Raw genomic sequence first — 19025 nt, 5'->3', positions numbered from 1 at the left:
TCATAGTAGTTATTTAATAATGTGTGTGTGTGTGTGTGTGTGTAAGTCACATTTGTACTGCTATCTATTAGCAAAACTGTAACAAATAAGAAAGATATTTGAGGGGGTCTGGAAGTATACTGCACAGTGGGTTAAGCGCACATGGTGCAAAGCGCAAGGACCAGCATAAGGATCCCGGTTCAAGCCCCGGCTCCCCACCTGCAGGGGAGTCGCTTCACAGGCAGTGAAGCAGGTCTGCAGGTGTCTATCTTTCTCTATCCTTCTGTCCTATCCAACAACAACATCAATGGCAACAATGGAAATAACAACTACAAGGCAACAAGGACAACAAAATAGGAAAAAAAATGTCCTCCAGGAGCAGTGGATTTGTGGTACAGGCACAGAACCCCAGCAATAACCATGGAGGCAAAAAAAAAAAAAAGAAAGAAAGAAAGAAAGAAAGAAAGAAAGAAAGAAAGGGAGAAAGAAAATGAGTACATTGTTATTTCTTTCTTGTCCATCAGCATCCTATGATTTGGCTGGCATTAGCTAGTTTCCTATTGGCCCAGCCCACTCTAGGGTGCTACTAGGTCTATTTTCTCCATCAGTCAAGATAAGCACCAGGTATGATAAACTCTACAATCATAAGGACAAGTGCCTTGGCTCTAAAATGCTGATAAATATTAAATTAAAAAATGAAAGGGCCAGGTAATGACGCACCTGGTTGAGTGCATACATTACAGTGCACAAGGACCCAGGTTCAAGCTCCTGTAGGAGGAAAGTCTCACAAGTGGTGAGGCAGGGCTGCAGGTGTCTCTCTGTCTCTTTCCCTCTCTATTCCCCCTCCCCCAATTCCGCTCTGTCTCTATCCAATAATAAAGATAAAAAAATTTAAAGACATACTTACAAAATGAAAAGATATTTACTGAATCAAAACACTGACTTGTCTCTTACAGATTGTGAGAAGATACAGTGACTTTGACTTGCTAAACAACAGCTTGCAGGTAAATGTTTTGAAACACCCATGATACACATTAATTGTTTAAGTATCTTAGACACTTGTTGGAAATGGCAATAATAAGAATGAGAAATTGGGATCAGGAGTTAGCTCAGCTGGTAGAGCACCCATCTTGCCACACTATAGTAATTAAAAACATAAAAAGCTTTCACACAGCTTTGTCTGGGGTTTAAACAAACGAGATTTATTACACTGTAGTTATTTAGGTACAGCAAAACAGGCAAAGGGGCAGAGATTGGCTAGTCATGATGGCGGAGAGCCATGAACCTATAAGCTGGTTACCAGAGCTTGGCTACACATGTTAAGGCTCTGGGGGAAGCAGTATACTGGGTCATGGGGAGGAGAACAGGCACGGAGGAAGGTACAGGAACATAGTGGTCCCAGGGCGAAGGAGAGAAGCAAGGGCCACAAGAACCCAGAGCTGGAACTGCTGTCTGGAATGAGTGAGCACAGGAACAGAGAGCTATTTCCAGCAGACACTTGTTTAAATAACTTATACTTACCAGGCTGACGTCAGCCGTATGCTAATTACACTCATGTCCTAACACCAAGAGAGAGGCTCTGGGTTCTCCAGCACTACATGGAAACACTGAGGATCAACACCAAAGAAACTCCATGTCTGGTGGAGTAGAACTTGGTATCTCTTCCATTCCTCTCTGCGTCCCCCCATGTACATATAAATGAATAAAATTCAGTTGGGGAAACCACTACACTGTATTACACATGCAGAAGGCCTTTGGCTCATTTCCTGGCACTAAATTTAAAAAAAGGAAAACAGCAACAAGTGACCTGGGAGGTAATACAAGTCCTGAACTACATGCCACAAGTCCCCAGTTTGAGCCCCACCATTGTATTTACCAGAGTGATACTCGAGTTCTCTCTCTCATATTAGCAAATTTTAGTAATAGGAATTAGCAAATTACCCTGGTGAAGAAGATAAGCTCTTACTTATTTTATTTATTTATTTATTTATTTTCCCTTATTGGGGGATTAATGTTTTAATCATTCGACAGTAAATACAATAGTTTGTACATGCATAACAGTTCTCAGTTTTCCACATAACAATACTCTCTTACTTATTTTAAAGCTTTTTTGTTTGTTTTTTTGTTTTGAGATTTCATTTATATATGAACACAAGATAGCAAGAGAGAGAGAAAGAACTAGAGCATTAATCTGGCACATGAAATACCAGGGATCACTTCTAAGTTTAGCACCCTACACACTGTGCCACCTTTCTGGCCCTGATAAACTCATACTTTAAACAAATGATGTACGACTCAAAAATATACCTTTGGACACAACCATGTGATTTGTAATTAACATTCACCTTGCAACTAGATTCCTTTGTATTGAATACAAAGGAATGCCTGGCACTGCCTTCCCTGCACAGATTAGGAATGATTAAATGGAGCGCTAGATTGTTCACTTAGATGGATCTATCTCCCAGAAACTCCACTAAACTAGAGATACTTTTTTAGTGTAACTTTTTTTTCTCTTAAATACATCTTTATTGAGCTTGGGATACAGCATAATGATTGTGTAAAAGAGTTTCATGCCTGAGGCTCTGAGGTTCCAGTTTCAGTCCCCAGCACCACCATATGCCAAGATATATGAATAGTGCTCTGGTCTTTCTATCTGTATGTATCTTTATCTCTTTCTTTCTTTCTTTCTTTCTTTCTTTCTTTCTTTCTTTCTTTCTTTCTTTCAGATTTTATTTATTAATGAGAAAGATAGGAGAGAAAGAACCAGATATCACTCTGGTACATGTGCTGCCGGGGATTGAACTCGGAACCTCATGCTTGAGAGTCCAATGCTTTCTCCCCTGTGCCACCTTCCAGATCTCATTCATTCAAAATAAATAAATATTTTAAAAACAAGAAAACTTAAAAGAAAATACCTTTATCTCTTTCTTTCTTACCAGGGTTATCATTGGTGCTCAATGCCTGCTCAGTGAATCTAACCAGCCATGATGACCTTTTTTTGTGTGTGGCGGTGGGGGGGTTAAGAATTGAGAGGGAAGGGGGAGATAGAGAGGGAGAGAGAGAGAGGGAGAGGGAGAGAGAGAGAGAGACTTGCAGCATTACTTTGCATGGTAATGTGTGTTCTCAACCAGTCATACCACCCACCCAGCTCCCTTAAATATTTTCTTACTTTCTATGGGAACACAGCAGATGCTGATAATGACTCAATGACCCTGAGGGGGACACTAGTACCATAGAAAGTACTGGCAAAAGGCCAGGCACACCTGGTTGAGAGTACATGTTACAGTGTGGAAAGATCTGGGTTCGAGCCCCCAGTCTGAGCCCCTGCAGGGGGAAAACTTTGCAAGTGGTAAAGCAGGGCTGCAGGTGTCTCTTTGTTTCTCTCCCTCTTTCCTCTCCATTTCTAACTTTTTCTATCCAATAAATAAACAAAGATAATTTAAAAAATAAAAGCTGTTTTTTTTTTTTTTAAAAAAAAAGACATTTGGGGGGCTGGGTGGTAGCACACCTGGTTGAGCACACATCTTACAATGCACATGGACCTGGGTTCAATCACCCAGTCCCCACCTGCATGGGGAATGCTTCATGAATGATGAAGTAGGACTGCAAGAGTCTCTTTGTTTCTCTCCCTCTCTGTCAATCCCTTCCCTCTCTATTTCTGGCTGTCTCTATCCAATAAATAAATAAGGATATTTTTTAAAAGACACTAACAAAAAAGGAAGGAAGGAAGGAAAGAAGGAAAGTGGCAATACCAGTACTGAGCTAGAGCCATTGGGAGGTGAAGAACTTTTCTTTCTTTTTTTTTTTTTGCCTGCAGGGTTATTGCTGAGACTTTGGTGCTGGCACTATGAATCCACTGCTGGAGGCCATTTTTTCCATTTGTATTGGGTAGGACAGAGAGAAATTGAGAGGAAAGGGGGAGAGAAAAAGCTAGACACCTGCAGGATCTGTTCTTGGAAGCTTCCTTCCCAGGAGCTAGAAAGAGGCAAGAGACAGCATTCACTGAGCAGAGCACCAGGCTAGCATGGCTTAGGTGCCAGGTTGCCTGGGAAGGGGGTAGCCTCAAAGGCAGATGGGTCCTGGAGTTCTGGCTTTGCTCTCCCCCTCCCCCCGTCCCATAGGTCAGTCTCTTTTAATCTCCTGCACTGTTCAAACCCCTTCAAGGAAAAAGGAGATTTGAGAGCCTTTGCTTGGTGCTGGGTGCTGTGTGGTGATGAACCCTGTGGAGTTCCCAGACTTCCATGCATGTCCTGGAAGACATTTTCCCCTCCATTTTGTTAGCTAGGGAGAGAAAGGGGGGAAGAGAGAAAGATAGACACCTGCAGACCTGCTTTGTAGCTTGTGAACCATCCCCCCTGCAGGCGGGAAGCTGTGCTTTGAACCTGGAACCTTGCACAGGTCCTTGGGCTTAGTACTGTGTGCACTTAACTAGGTGTGCCACCACCTGACCCCCAGGTGAAGAAGGACTTTCCCCTGCATTGGTGAGCTGCCTGTCATAAGTGATTGAGTAAATGAACTCAGATTCTGTTCACAAAGGCCAAGAGAACTACTGACTAGGAGGAAGCATAGTTCTTTCTTCCCCTCAGAAAGCCATGCTTTACTCATCGGGCTTTGGAAAACAGCATCTTTAGAGACCACACTTTCACATCGCTGACAACACTGTCAAAAGCAAGAGTGCCTTATTTTCCTTCTGATAGAATTGGCCCAAATATCTGCATGCCATTATCTAATTGCCACGGTGCCATGCATTTGACACATGTTGTCCTTTTAAATGTAATTATAGCATGACCAATCTAAATCTCCAGAGAGAATACTGGCAGAGATCAAACTCTCTGAACAGATGAGTTTAGCTGGTTTCATTTGTGCATTTTGATGCCATATTCTTCCTATTTAGACAAAAGCTGGGCCTCTGATAACACTATTGATAAAACACAAATGTTTGGTTTATTCCAGCAGCAGATTTTTCTCCACAAGTCCCTTCAGGCATTATCATACGACGTGAAAAGTTGGAGGTTAATTTTGGGTGTAGTAGGTGTGCACAAATGAACATTTGTCCAATATTTATTTCTTATTTTAATGTGGTGCTGGTGATCAAATGAAGTCTTATACATGTGCATTACTACTGAATCATATCCTAGTCCAACATTTTTCTTTTTCCCTCCCTTCCTTTCCCCCTCTTTCTTTCTTTCTTTCTTTCTTTCTTTCTTTCTTTCTTTCTTTCTTTCTTTCTTTTTCTTTCCTCCTCTTTCTGTCTTCCCTTTCTTTCTCTCTCTCCTCCTTTCTCTCTCTCTTTTTATTTTTCCTTTCTCTCAGATAGCGACTGAGAGGCTGAGAATGAAAGGGAACGCCCACCAAAGCTTCCATCAGTGCAGTAGGGGCTGGACTATCACCTGGGTCATGCACATGGCTAAGCAGCACACTATCCAAGTGAGCTGTTTTGCTGGCCCACAGTTTTCTGTTTTCTATGATGAGAGTGAGAGATAGCTATTAAGAAAGAGAACATATGGGGCCAGGCAGTAGAGCACCTGATTGAGCACACATTTTACCATGTGCAGGGACCCTGGTTTGAGCCCTCACTCCCCAACAGTTGGGGTTGGGGGGGGTGAAGCTTCATGTTATATGAAACAGGACTGCAGGTCTCTCTCTTTCTGTCTCTCTCTCTCTGCAGGTGTCCCTCTTTCTCCTCCCCTCTGTCCTATCTCAATTTCTCTCTGTCCTATCTAGTAAGAAAGAGAGAGGGCAGGTGGGAGGTGGAAGAAAGGAAGGAAAGAGAGGAGAGTGTTGCTAAATGCTGCTGTGAGTAGGTGCTGCTTCCATGTGGTTGGTCTAGGCATCTCACCCAGACCCCTGTGCATTTAAAAAAAAAATTTTTAAATTATCTTTATTTATTGGGTAGTCAGCCAGAAATCAAGAGGGAAGGGGGTGATAGAGAGGGAGAGAGACAGAGAGACACCTGCAGCCCTGCTTCACTACTTATGAAGCTTTCCCACTGCAGGTGGGGACTGAGGGCTCAAACCTGGGTCCTTGTGCATTGTAATATGTGCACTCAACCAGGTGTGCCACCACCTGGCCCTGTGCATTTGAAGTAGCTGCTGTAGCAAAGAACCACTCCCTGACTCCTGCCCAATTTTACAGAAGGGTGAGTGATCTTTGTATGATATTGTCCAGCTAGGGCTAGATAAGAATCATGGGGGGGGGGCAGTCAGGTGGTAGCACGTGGCACGAAGCGCAAGGACCAGCGTAAGGATCCCGGTGAAGCAGGTATGCAGGTGTCTTTCTCTCCCCCTCTCTGTCTTCCTCTCCTCTCTCGATTTCTCCCTGTCCTATCTAAGGATGACATCAATAACAACAATAATAACAACAATAAAAACAACAACAACAAGGGCAACAAGAGGGAATATATATATATATATATAACTTAAAAAAAAAGACTCATAAGGGAAATACTAATTTTGTTGTTGTTATTATTATTGTTTTACCAGAGCACTGCTAAATTCTGGCTTATGATATTGCCAGGGATTGAACCTTGGAGCCTCAGGCATGAAGGTCTTTTTGTATAAACATTATGCTGTTCTTCTACCCAGGAAAAATATTCCTTAAGTAGAAATCCCCTAAGACTCAGCTTCCAGGGTAGGAGGGTGGGAAGGTTTGTCTTCTGTGTGCTCTTGCTTTGGGGATATCTGTCCGATCTCCATGACTAATCAGTTCTGATCTCCTTAACAGAATAGAATTTTATTTTGGCTTTAGTGTAATTTTCCCTTTGAAAGCAGCCACTTTCCGTGTGCATCTTATTTCAGATGCAAATCGCCATGTGGATTGTGCTAGGCAGGATGTGGCCAACCATCATTTCAGAGGATTTTCTGGGTTCACGCAAACAAACAGAAGAAAGTACATACAGCCTTTCTGGCAACAAAGAATTTCCAAACAACCTCTGCAAAAACAGACTCTGAAGCTTTCCAAACCACCAGGCTAGCATTGTGACCAGGATTTTTTGGTGTCTGATTCCCCTTCTACAGATAAATGAGTTCCTGCTGAAGAAAGAGAAATACAATACACACACCCAGAGTTGCCTCAAGTCCAATAGGAAAAATGCCTAAATGGGGAGGGAAAAAAAGCCGGATGTAAAATTATATGTGCTGTATAGTATAATTACATGAAATGTTGAGAAGGAACGACTGGGAGGAAATCTGCCAAAATGTTAACAATAGTGGGCCCTAAGTTGCAGAACTATGGTTTATTTATCTATTTATTTTTTGTACTGTTCTGAACTTTCCAAATTCTCTACAGACAAGCACATATAAACTTGCAGGAACAAAAGTGCACTATCTTGGTTTTTTATCAGTGGTAACAGTGAAGAAGAATCACTCTCTGATTGTAAAGACAGCATCACAGGGCCAGGTGGTAGCACACCTTGTTGAGTGCTCACATTATAGTGCTCAAGGACCTAGGTTCAAGTCCATGGTCCCTACTTGCAAGTGGAAAGCTTTACAAGCAATGAAGCAGTCCTGTAGGTGTCTCTCCCTCCCTTCTCAATCCAAAATAAATAAATAACAAAATATTTTTTTTAAAAGGACAGCATCACCTTAGTAACCATATAGGGAGACAGCATACAGCAAAAGAAAAAAAAAAAGTGGGAGTTGAAATCACAGGAACTGGACAGAATCCTCAGCATCCTTAGAAAGACCCCCCCCCCCCCAGGGATTCAGGCTGTTGCTCATCTGGTTAAGCGCAGGTGGCACAAAGTGCAACAACCAGCAGAAGGATCCTGGTTCAAGCCCCCAGCTCCCCACCTGCATGGGAGTCGCTTCACGAGCGGTGAAGAAAGTCTGCAGGTGTCTGTCTATCTTTCTCTCCCCATCTCTATCTTCCCCCATCTCTCTCCATTTCTCTCTGTCCTCTCCAACAACGATGACAACAACAATAATAACTACAACAATAAAACAACAAGGACAACAAAAGGGAATAAATAAATAAATATATAAAAAAGAAAGAACCCCCCCCCTTCACCCCTTCCCAGCCTTGAGAACTTGAATCAGTGGTCTTTGTCTATTCTTATTGTCCCCATCTGAAACATGGTAGTTGATCCAGGTGGCCTGGTCTGTGACAGCACAGATGTTTTGTGATTTGAATGTTACTGGTCATTATTGATGTAGGAGAGAATTTAGTGTTCACAGGGTGGGTGTGTGAGAGACAAAAAAAAAAAGGGATTTTTTTTTTTTGAGCATTTGGAACTCCCTAGAATGCTCACTGGAATAGGGCTGAATGCCCTTTACAGGTTATTAAGATCTGCTTATAGAAATGAAAGCTGCAGACTGAAGGGTTTTCCCTCCAGACCAAAGCAGCTTTTCTTGGACCAGTGATGACTTCTTAAAAAAATTTAAAAAAAAATTATTTTTCCTTATTTATTTGGATAGAGACAGCCAGAAATCGAGAGGGAAGGGGGTGATAGAGAGGGAGAAAGACATAGACACCTGCAGCCCTGCTTCACCACTTGTGAAGCTTTCCCCCTGCAGGTGGGAGCCAGGGGCTCGAACCCAGGTCTTTCTTTACGCACTGTAACATGTGCGCTCAACCAGGTGCACCACCACCCGGCCCTGCCAGTGATAGCTTTTGTCACACAATGCAAAGGTGTCTGCTGGGCCAGCAAGCCTGGTCATGGCTTCTAGATCTCACTCTGGCTACTTTACTTCTTCAGTGCTGTCATTCTGCAGTTCTATGATTTCTCTGCTGACACTCTGTTCTTTCTCTTATGCAAGACACTCAAGAAGAGATTCCACAGGTCATACTAAAGATGGAAGCTATGAAAATGCAGTGGTGATGTCATGCTTTAAGTAGTCAATGCAAAGAGATCCAAGGAATCATTGGCCTACTGATTTATCACTTTATACACTAGTATTTTCTCTTTCCCTCCCTTCTCTCAATATGTATTTTGTGACTGATAAGTTTTTTAGAGGTAAGTCCTAGGAGGGAGCTAAAAGAGAAATTAAGTGTTTCTTGAGTGCTAGCCTATTTTTTTTTTCAAAAGGCAAGATTTTTGAAATAAAACTAGCATCACATGCTTTAACACTTCTTGGAATATATGTTGTGAGATCTTAGCCCAGGCAGGAAAGCACTTCCATGCTGTCTGGCAGACTCACATGCAGAGACGCTATGATATCAGCTACAGGCAAAAAAAGAACTCTTGGATTTCACAGGATGATTTGGTCTTTTTTTTTTCTTTCCCCTTTTGTTGCCCTTGTTGTTTTTATTGTTGTTGTAGTTATTATTGTTGTTATTGATATCATTGTTGTTGGATAGGACAGAGAGAAATGGAGAGAGGAGGGAAAGACAGGGAGAAAAAGATAGACACCTGTGGATCTGCTTCATCGCTTTTGAAGCGACTCGCTTGCAGGTGGGGAGCTGGGGGCTTGAACCGGGATCCTTACGCTGGTCCTTGCGCTTTGCACCATGTGTGCTTAACCTGCTGTGCTACTGCCTGACCCCCGACAGGATGATTTGGAAGATCCAGCAGGATATCAGGGTTGATCAGGACACTTTTCTAAAGGAAAATGAAGCTTGAAAACATATTGGTTGAAGCATGCAGAACTTCATGAAGCATGAAGTTTGAAACATACCGTATTAGCAAATTCATTCTCATATCCCTTAAACAAGTAAAAACTAGCCCTAGCAAAGTTTGAATTTGCTAGTGTTGAATGCATCCTTGACCCCTTTGTAAGAGAGTTTCAGAAAGAGATAATTATGATTGCAGTAATATATTACCTTTGTCAGCCCTACACTTCCAGTACTACTGAGCAACCACAAAATAGGAAAGTGTTTGGCTTTGCTACAGAGTAACTGAGTCATGTGTTTTCTTCATAAGTATGCTTTTTACTAAGTAAAGAAACTGCTGTTAGGTAAAGTCTTATAGTGTGACTGAGGAAATGACCTGAAATGTAAGTGTCTTCTTTAATAGTGAATTATTCTGGTGGATGGTCTGACATATTTTCATAATTTGGTTAGAGAGGCAGTTTAGTATTGTTGGCCAACACCTTTTCATCTTGTCCAGTATCAAGTTCAAGGTCTCCACTGTTGCCTGAGGTATAACAGAATGGAACACAGTGAGTGACGTTTGCCCACATGGGTGGTTTAGATTACAACCTTTTCTGAATGCAAGACACCGTTCTCTTTAGCCCTTCCTCTTGGTCAATACATGTGCATCTTGAATTGCTCTAACCCAAGCACAAAGACAGAATTTTTGTAAGTGGTTTTGCTCAGTAAGATAGCAGTCTGATGCTTGTTTTTCTTTTTTTAAAATTTTTTTTAATTTTTATATTTATTTATTTATTGGATAGAGACAGAAATCGTGAGGGAAGGATAGAGAGGGTGAGAGAAAGACACATGCAGCATTGCTTCACCACTTGTGAAGCTTTCCCCCTGCAGGTGTACTGGCGGCTCGAACCTAGGTCCTTGCACATTGTAACGTGCACTCAACCAGGTGCTCTACCACTTAGCCCCTTGATACTTATTTTTCACGTTTAAAAAATAGACAAGATAAAATTAAAAATAGACTCAAATTTTTTTTTCTTCAGGCTCAAATTTTTTTAATGATCTGGAAAATGACAGTAACTTGAGTACATGCATTTATTTTCCTCTCAAAGCCACTCTGAAACAATAGTAAGCTGATATTATCTTCTTTCTCTCTGGACACATAGAAGGGGGGGACCCAACAAAACATTTGAAGCTGAGATCTAGTTGATGAAAGTTAACCAATTAAGCAGATAAAGGGCAGAATTCCGGTGGAGGTAGATAGCACAGCGGTTATGCAAAGAGACTTTGCTGCCTGAGGCTCCAAAGTCCCAGATTCAATTCCCCGAACCACCTTAAGCCAGAGCTGAGCAGTATTCTAGTGTTTCTGTCTGTCTGTCTGCCTCTGTTTCTCTCTCAAAAATAAAATAAATAAAATATGTATTAAAAAAGACAGAAATCTGAAAAAGAGGGGCAGGAGTTGGATAATCCTCTTGGGCCCTAATTTATAACAGAAGTTTCACAGAGTGATTAGCAACTAACAGCATAAGGGACAAGGCTAAGCTAAAATCAGTAGTCCTTAGAAGGACTGAAATATAAATGGAATGTCTCAAAAAAAAAGTTATTTTTTTGTAGGACCAAGTACTCATACATGAACAGTTTTACTGCTCCAAGGCACTTTTTCATTCAGTCAGTGAGATAAAAACAGAAACACAGAGAAAGAAGGAGACACAACAATGGCTTGTCCTCCATTGCCACCCTACCTAGTTAGTTAGCGATCTCTTCAGCCCACCAGAAAAAAAAAATTATTCTTTTAAAAAAATTTTTTAAATTTATTTTTTATTTAAGAAAGGATAAATTAACAAAACCATAGGGTAGGAGGGGTACAACTCCACACAATTCCCACCACTCAATCTCCATATCCCACCCCCTCCCCTGATAGCTTTCCCATTCTCTATCCCTCTGGGAGCATGGACCCAGGGTCATTGTGGGTTTCAGAGGGTGGAAGGTCTGGCTTCTGTAATTGCTTCCCCGCTGAACATGGATGTTGACTGGTCGGTTCATACTCCCAGTCTACCTCTCTCTTTCCCTAGTAGGGTGGGTCTCTGGGGAAGCGGAGCTCCAGGACATATTGGTGGGGTCTTCAGTCCAGGGAAGCCTGGCCAGCATCCTGATGGCATCTGGAACTTGGTGGCTGAAAAGAGAGTTAACATACGAAGCCAAACCAATTGTTGAGCAATCATGGACCCAAAGGATGGAATAGTGGAGAGGAAGTGTTGGGGGGGGGGGGGTACTCACTGCAAACTCTAGTGTACTTTTGCTTTCAGGTATATATTTTCCACTAGTTTATGGATATGTGTGAACATATGCTCTCTCTCACAGAAACTATCTAGATTTTGTATATCTAGATTTTGGGACTTTGTTAGAAAGTGAACCACCTGGAATGGAATTAGAGAATACTATGAAAGGAAAGGTCTCACCCGAGTAATGAAGCTGAAGGGTTGTCATTCCACACGTGAAGTCTCTGGACACAGTCTGAGCTGAAGCATGTTGAGGTGGCAATCGTTGCATTGATTAGGTTGCGATCGGCAGATGCAGTATTATTTGATATAGATTGGGAGAGGCATGTGGGAAAGTGGGCCCTATCCTAAGGTTCCAGGACTGGGGGAAATATAGGCTCTATAGTGGAGATGTGAGGTTCCTGCTGTCTTAGGGTTCAAAAAGACAGTGGATAGTTAATGTTATCATCACATTATTTGGTAATTGGGTTAACTTTGAAAAGTCCTTTTGTTAGGGTTTGCTGTATAGTACCCAGTATCTTGTATGTAGCTGTGCCACTGGTTGCTTCTGATCTACTTGGTCTAGGCTTTTGAGAGAGTTCGCATATCAAATACACAGCCTATATATTAAAAAGACTCTTTTTTTTATATATATAAAAGATTTCAGGCCTCAGTCTACCTCTTCCTCCCAAGAAACTGATTGGTAACATGGATCGTGAATTCATAGCTGAAAGGCAGAAAGGTCTTCAGAACTATCTCAACGTTATCACCACCAATCACATCTTATCTAATTGCGAACTGGTTAAAAAGTTTTTAGATCCGAATGGCTATTCTTCAAACTACACTGGTAAGTACAGAAATCTGTCTTATGTCTGTGGTCACAGAGCTAAAGAGATTCTGTTCTTTATTGGAGATAATGCATGTGGAGGAAACTACTTCATAAGGTATTATTCATTTACTGATGCCTTATTGTAATTTATAATATTCCTCATATCCACACAGGAAGATATGGAAGAAAGGTTATTGTGTCTATGTACATACAGTCTTGTTTGCATTATCTTCTGTGCCAGATGAGAGAGTAAATATTCCACAGTAATCAAACTAGTCATCTCAATTTGCTTTGCATTTGGCTCTGTTTTTATATTTAGGGTACATGTAATGTCTTTTTTTTTTCCCCTGCAGAGGTTGGGGATATTGGAATTTCTTTCTTTCTTTCTTTCTTTCTTTCTTTCTTTCTTTCTTTCTTTCTTTCTTTCTTCCTTCCTTCCTTCCTTCCTTCCTTCCTTTCTTTCTTTCTTTTTCTCTTCCTTTCTTTTTAAAATATTTATTCCCTCTTGTTGCCCTTTGTTTTTATTGTTGTAGTTACTGTGGTTATTGATGTTGTCATTGTTAGGACAGAGAGAAATCGAGAGAGGAGGGGAAGATGGACAGGGGGAGAGAAAGATAGCTACCTGAAGACCTGCTTCACCGCCTGTGAAGCAACTTCCCTGCAGGTGGGGAGCCAGGGGCTTGAACCAGGATCCTTACGCTTGTCCTTGCGCTTTGCACCACATGCACTTAACCTGCTGCACTACCTCCTGACTCCCCTGGAATTACTTTTGACACGACAAAAAAGAAAGGCCCATTCTGTATCTTGGCAGTTTGCCCTGAGATGCATTTGATGCCTAGGAAGGAGGTAGATGTTTTACAACCTTCCCTCAGAGCAGCAGCCAGGAGACACAGGTGGAATGGGCTTCCCTTCCAGTCCAGACTCCATACAGAGCAGAAAGAGTAATTGCATGTTTAATGCACTGTAGGGCAACTTTCAAGAGACTAAGAGAAACTCATAGAACTGAACTAGTCACTGGATTCAGCTGTTTGCTTATGCTAAGCCATGCTTGGAGTTTTTATAAACAGAACTCTAGGCATCCCTCATAAGCTGGTTTCCTTGTTATAAGAACGATTGTTTGCAGAGTGGGGTAGCGTGGGGGAAGGTACTTTTATTTATATTTAGGGAGAGGGAAATAGAAGCCTACTTGTCAAGCACTAAACTTCTGCATAACAGAATCACCTGGGAAGCTTTAAAAAATCCTAGTGCAAAAAGAGAAGGGAGTGAGAAAGAAAGAGATAAAATAGGTTGAAGGAAGGAAGGAAGAGAGGGAGGGAGGGAGAAAAGCAGGAAGGAAGGGAGGGAGGGTGGAAGGAGAGAAAGAGAAAAGAAAAATTCCTGTTCTATAGTTAAATCTCAATCTTTGTTGGTGGGGAGTTTCTAAACGGAGAAAGATATATATGATCTGAGGAGAAATCATAATATTGGGGCTCATGGTTTATAGCTTCCCAAGAGATTATAATATACAGAGGAGCTTGACAGTCACAACTTTGGAGGGAAGGGGGGCTGATGCACTTGATTTAGCTCACATGTTACAGTGCACAGGACAGAGGGTCATGTCTCCTGTCCCTACCTGCAAGGGGGAAGCTTCATGAGCAGTGAAGCAGTGCTGCATGTGTCTCTCTTTCTCTCTCCCTTTCTGTCTCCCCCTTCCTGCCTGATTTCCCTGTCTCTATCCAGTAAATAATAAATAAAAAAGAAAGTCTCAGCTCTGGATCCTTCTTACCTGAGTAGTCCCCTAATAGGCAGCATTGGTGACACTGGGCATGGTGAAAAAAAAAAAAAGGCAGAATTCAGGCCCCATTCTAGTCTGATGATCAGGACCTGAGTGTGACAAGGATCCTAGATAACTTGTATAAAAAGTAAAGTTTGAAAAAAAAAAAAGTTTGAGAAGTTTTGAAATGTGCCTGACTTCTTCTGTTGGCAGTGTTGCAGGAGTAAGAAAAATATTTTTCCAGGACACAACCAAGCAAAGGAAAGTTTATTCAAATTCACATTTATTCTAAGTTGTGAAGTTGAACACTGAATTGTTACAAGGCCTTCATTGCCCCCCTGTGCCCACACTGCTGTCTTTTTTGTTCACTTAGTGGAAAGGGACATCACAGGGCTGAGACTCCCTGAGCATTCTAGCCAAGTAGCATTTCTCTTGGTCTTCATTTTACCTAAATTGTTCCTAGAACTGTCATTCATGACATGCTTGATATTAACTCAACCCCAGCACCAACCCAGCCCTTTGCACTGATATATCCACATTATCTCCTGAGACCCCCTAGGAGGTGACACAGTAGGTAAAGCAGTAGACTTCTCCCCCTTCCTTTCTTAATTTTATTGCCAACACTCAGAGCTGCCACTACAAATCTATCCCTCTCAGTGGCCTTTTTTTCTTTCTCTCTTTTTATTTTCCCTTTCCAGTTGTTTTTCAATAGGATGGAGAGAAATTGAGAGGGGAGGAAGAGAGGGAGAGAGAAAAATAGACACCTGCAGACTTGCTTCACCATTTATGAAGCATACCCCCTATAGGTTCTCATCCCCCATTCACCAATTAATAAAATAAATTTTGAAATAACTATTCATTGTGAAGAAGAGGTACAGAATTCCCAGCATGGATGATGAAAATAGATATATTTTTACCACACGCAGCCCCTCCAACTTGTTTATCACCTTGGGGTGGTTAGCACAAGTGTAAATGGAGTCGTCAGGTCCTGCTTGGCCATCTCATGCTTTCTTCAGTGTGGCTAGATCAGTACATTCACATTGAGTTGGTAAACAGATAGCTAGTATATTGTTCCCTTACCCAAATCTCTTTACACACAATCAACAGTAGAATAGATCAAAATAAAATGTTTGCCAAGCTCATGGCATGGTAATTCCAGACAGGGTCATTTTGCTATATAGGGAGAGCTTCTGCCAAATCTTTCATGCCTCCCCAGTCTGCCTGGGACGTAATTAACTCAAGGCAAAGGTGAAATTCCACAGTGAGTCTGCAGGATTGCTGTCTCTTCTCAGGGATCTGGATTGGTTTCATGTACTCATTGCACTGAAGGGAAGTGGCGAATTATAGATGTTACTTTTTGCAGGAAATGTAAAAGCACAGTTATTCTGGTAATTTCTTAATACAGAGAGCTTGAAAGAACTTCCTCTTTGTCTTCTTAAAAGGAGGAAATATTCTCATGATAAATGAGCACAAAAAGGACAGGCTTTTTTTTTCTTCCAGTAAACAGACATATGGTGACTTCCCACAACAGAGCTGTGTTGCTGCTGTACATAGATTTTTTTTTCCTAAAACACTGGATTATATTTCCAATATGTACTTAAGGCTAATCACTTCTTTGTTGGCAAAATCTATAATTCCGTGAGGAATGAAGATGGAATAAGTATCACTTAGTGCAATATTAAATGCCCATTCATGCTGACCTTAGAAAACATTTCAAGGAAAAAAAAAAGAATACATTTCAAGAGCTGGTGAGATGGCATGATGGTTATACAAAAAAGACTTTCCTGACTGAGGCTCCAAAGTCCCAGGTTCAGTCTCCAGAACCACCATAAACCAGACCTGAGCAGTGCTGTGGTTTCTATCTTTCTTTCTGTATGAATAATACAAAAATAAAACAATGTCAATACTTTATATAGCCATAGCACATTTGTCACGGCTAAGAAATTGATATAAGTACATTATTATTATTATCATTATTATTATTAATTTCTTTATTGGGGAATTAATGTTTTACATTCAACAGTAAATACAATAGTTTGTACATGCATAACATTTCCCAGTTTTCCATATAACAATACAACCCCCACTAGGTCCTCTGTCAACCTTCTTGGATCTGTATTCTCCCCACCCACTCACCCCAGAGTCTTTACTTTGGTGCAATACGCAAATTCCAGTTCAGGTTCTACTTGTGTTTTCTTTTCTGATCTTGTTTTTCAACTTCAGCCTGAGAGTGAGATCATCCCATATTCATCCTTCTGTTTCTGACTTATTTCACTTAACATGGATTTTTCAAGGTCCATCCAAGATCGGCTGAAAACGGTGAGGTCACCATTTTTTATAGCTGAGTAGTATTCCATTGTATGTGTATACCACAACTTGCTCAGCCACTCCATCTGTTGTTGGACACCTGGGTTGCTTCCAGGTTTTGGCTATTACAAATTGTGCTGCCAAGAACATATGTGTACACAGATCTTTTTGGATGGGTGTGTTGAGTTCCTTAGGATATATCCCCAGGAGAGGAATTGCAGGATCCTAGGGTAGGTTCATTTCTAGCCTTCTGAGAGTTCTACAGACTGTTCTCCACAGAGGTTGGACCAATTGACATTCTCACCAGCAGTGTAGGAGGCTTCCTTTGACCCCACAACCTCTCCAGCATTTGCTGCTGTTATCTTTTCTGATGTATGACATTCTCACAGGAGTGAAGTGGTATCTCATTGTTGTCTTTGCATTTCTCAGACAATCAGAGACTTGGAGCATTTTTTCATGTGTTTCTCGGCCTTTTGGATCTCTTCTGTAGTGAATATTCTGTCCATGTCCTCCTCCCATTTTTGGATGGGGTTATTTGTTGTCTTGTTGTTGAGATTTGCAAGTTCTTTATATATTCTGGTTATTAGCCTCTTGTCTGATGTATGGCATGTAAAGATCTTCTCCCATTCTGTGAGGGGTCTCTTGGTTTGGGTAGTAGTTTCTTTAGCTGTACAGAAGCTTTTTAATTTGATGTAGTCCCATAGGTTTATGCTTGCCTTAGTCTTCTTTGTAATTGGATTCGTTTCATTGAAGATGTCTTTGAAATTTATGCGGAAAAGAGTTCTGCCAATGTTTTCTTCTAAATATCTGATAGTTTGTGATCTAACATCCAAGTCCTTGATCCACTTGGAATTTACTTTTGTATTTGGTGAAATACAGTGGTTCAGTTTCATTCTTCTGCATGTTTCAACCCATTGTTTCCAACACCATTTGTTGAAGAGACTCTGCTTTCCCCATTGAATAGTCTGGGCCTCTTTGTCAAAGATTAGATGTCCATAGGTGTGGAGGCTTACTTCTGGGCTCTCAGTTCTATTCCAATGGTTAATATGTCTATTCGTGTTCCAGTACCAAGCAGTTTTGATGACAATGGCCCTATAATACAATTTGAGATCTGGGAGTGTGATGCCTCTGGTTCTGTTCTTTTTTCTCAAGATTGTTTTGGCAATTCTAGGTCTTTTCTGGTTCCAGATAAACATCTGTAGCATTTGTTCTATTCTCCTAAAAAACGTGCATGGGATCTTGATGGGGATAGCATTAAATTTGTATATGTCTGTGGGTAGTCTATTTATTTTGATGATGTTAATTCTTCCAACCCATGAACATGGAATATCTTTCTACTTCTTTGTGTCTTTTTCAGTTTCATGAGTAGTGACTAAGAATTTTCAGTATACAAGATTTTCACTTCTTTGGTAAGGTTTATTCCTAGATATTTTATTGTTTTTGTTGCTATAGTAAAAGGAATTGATTTCAGGATTTCAATGTCTTCTAACTTAGTGTTTGCATAGAGGAATGCCACTGACTTTTGAATGTTAATTTTATAGTCTGACACCTTACTGTACTGCCTGATGATTTCCAAAAGCTTCTTCCTGGATTCCTTAAGTTTTTCTGTGTATACTATCATGTCATCTGCAAATAGAGAGAGTTTGACTTCTTCTCTTCCAATCGTATCCCTTTAATTCCTTGTTCCTGCCTGACTGCTATGGCAAGAACTTCCAACACTATGTTGAATAGTAATGGTGATAGTGGGCATCCCTGTCTAGTAATTGATCTGAGGGGAAATGCTTCCAGATTTTCACCATTGAGTATGATGTTGGCTGTAGGTTTGCTATATATAGACTCCACTGTCTTCAGGAATTTTTCATCTATTCCCATTTTTGTAGTGTTTTGATCATAAAGGGACGTTGTATTTTGTCAAAGGCTTTCTCTGCATCTATTGATATGACCATGTGGTTTTTGGTCTTGCTTTTGTTGATGTGGTGGATCCCGTTGATTGATTTACGTGTATTATACCAACCTTGCATGCCTGGAATAAACCCCACTTGGTCATGATGAACAGTCTTTTTAATATACTGCTGTATCCGGTTAGCTAGAATTTTGTTCAGTATTTTAGCATCTATGTTCATTATAGATATTGGTCTGTAGTTTTCTTTTTTGGTTGTGTTCCTGTCTGCTTTTGGCATCAGAGTGATGTTGACTTCATAGAAGCTGGAAGCGAGTATTCCCGTGTCTTCAATCTTCTGGAAGACTTTTAAAAGTAGAGGTATTATTTCTTCTTTGAAGGTTTTGAAGAATTCATTTGTAAAACCATCTGGTCCAGGACTTTTATTTTTGGGAAGATTTTTGATAACTGTTTCAATTTCATTAGCTGTGATGG

At 40.9% G+C, this 19025-nt stretch overlaps 1 protein-coding gene across 10 annotated transcripts in view; it reads left to right on the top strand.

The window, feature by feature from the left end:
• The window catches only part of PXK (PX domain containing serine/threonine kinase like), a 134547-nt gene that overhangs the window by 65726 nt on the left and 49796 nt on the right, over positions 1-19025 (top strand). For 9 of the 10 annotated variants that reach the window (XR_009552973.1, XR_009552971.1, XR_009552975.1 and 6 more), the window contains exons 3-4: positions 936-983; positions 12423-12609. Coding sequence is in view for 5 of the 10 variants with exons in the window: in XM_060203015.1 (XP_060058998.1) it covers positions 936-983; positions 12423-12609 (235 nt within the window). In the remaining 5 variants the exon portion in view is untranslated. The remainder of the gene's footprint in view (positions 1-935; positions 984-12422; positions 12610-19025) is intronic. The other variant, XM_060203020.1, reaches the window with a different exon arrangement.

The sequence above is a fragment of the Erinaceus europaeus genome, chromosome 12, assembly GCF_950295315.1.
Source record: "Erinaceus europaeus chromosome 12, mEriEur2.1, whole genome shotgun sequence".
Lineage (NCBI taxonomy): Eukaryota > Metazoa > Chordata > Mammalia > Eulipotyphla > Erinaceidae > Erinaceus > Erinaceus europaeus.
The sequence above is the reverse complement of the archived record's forward strand: the minus strand, read 5'-3'. Positions and strand labels throughout refer to the sequence as shown.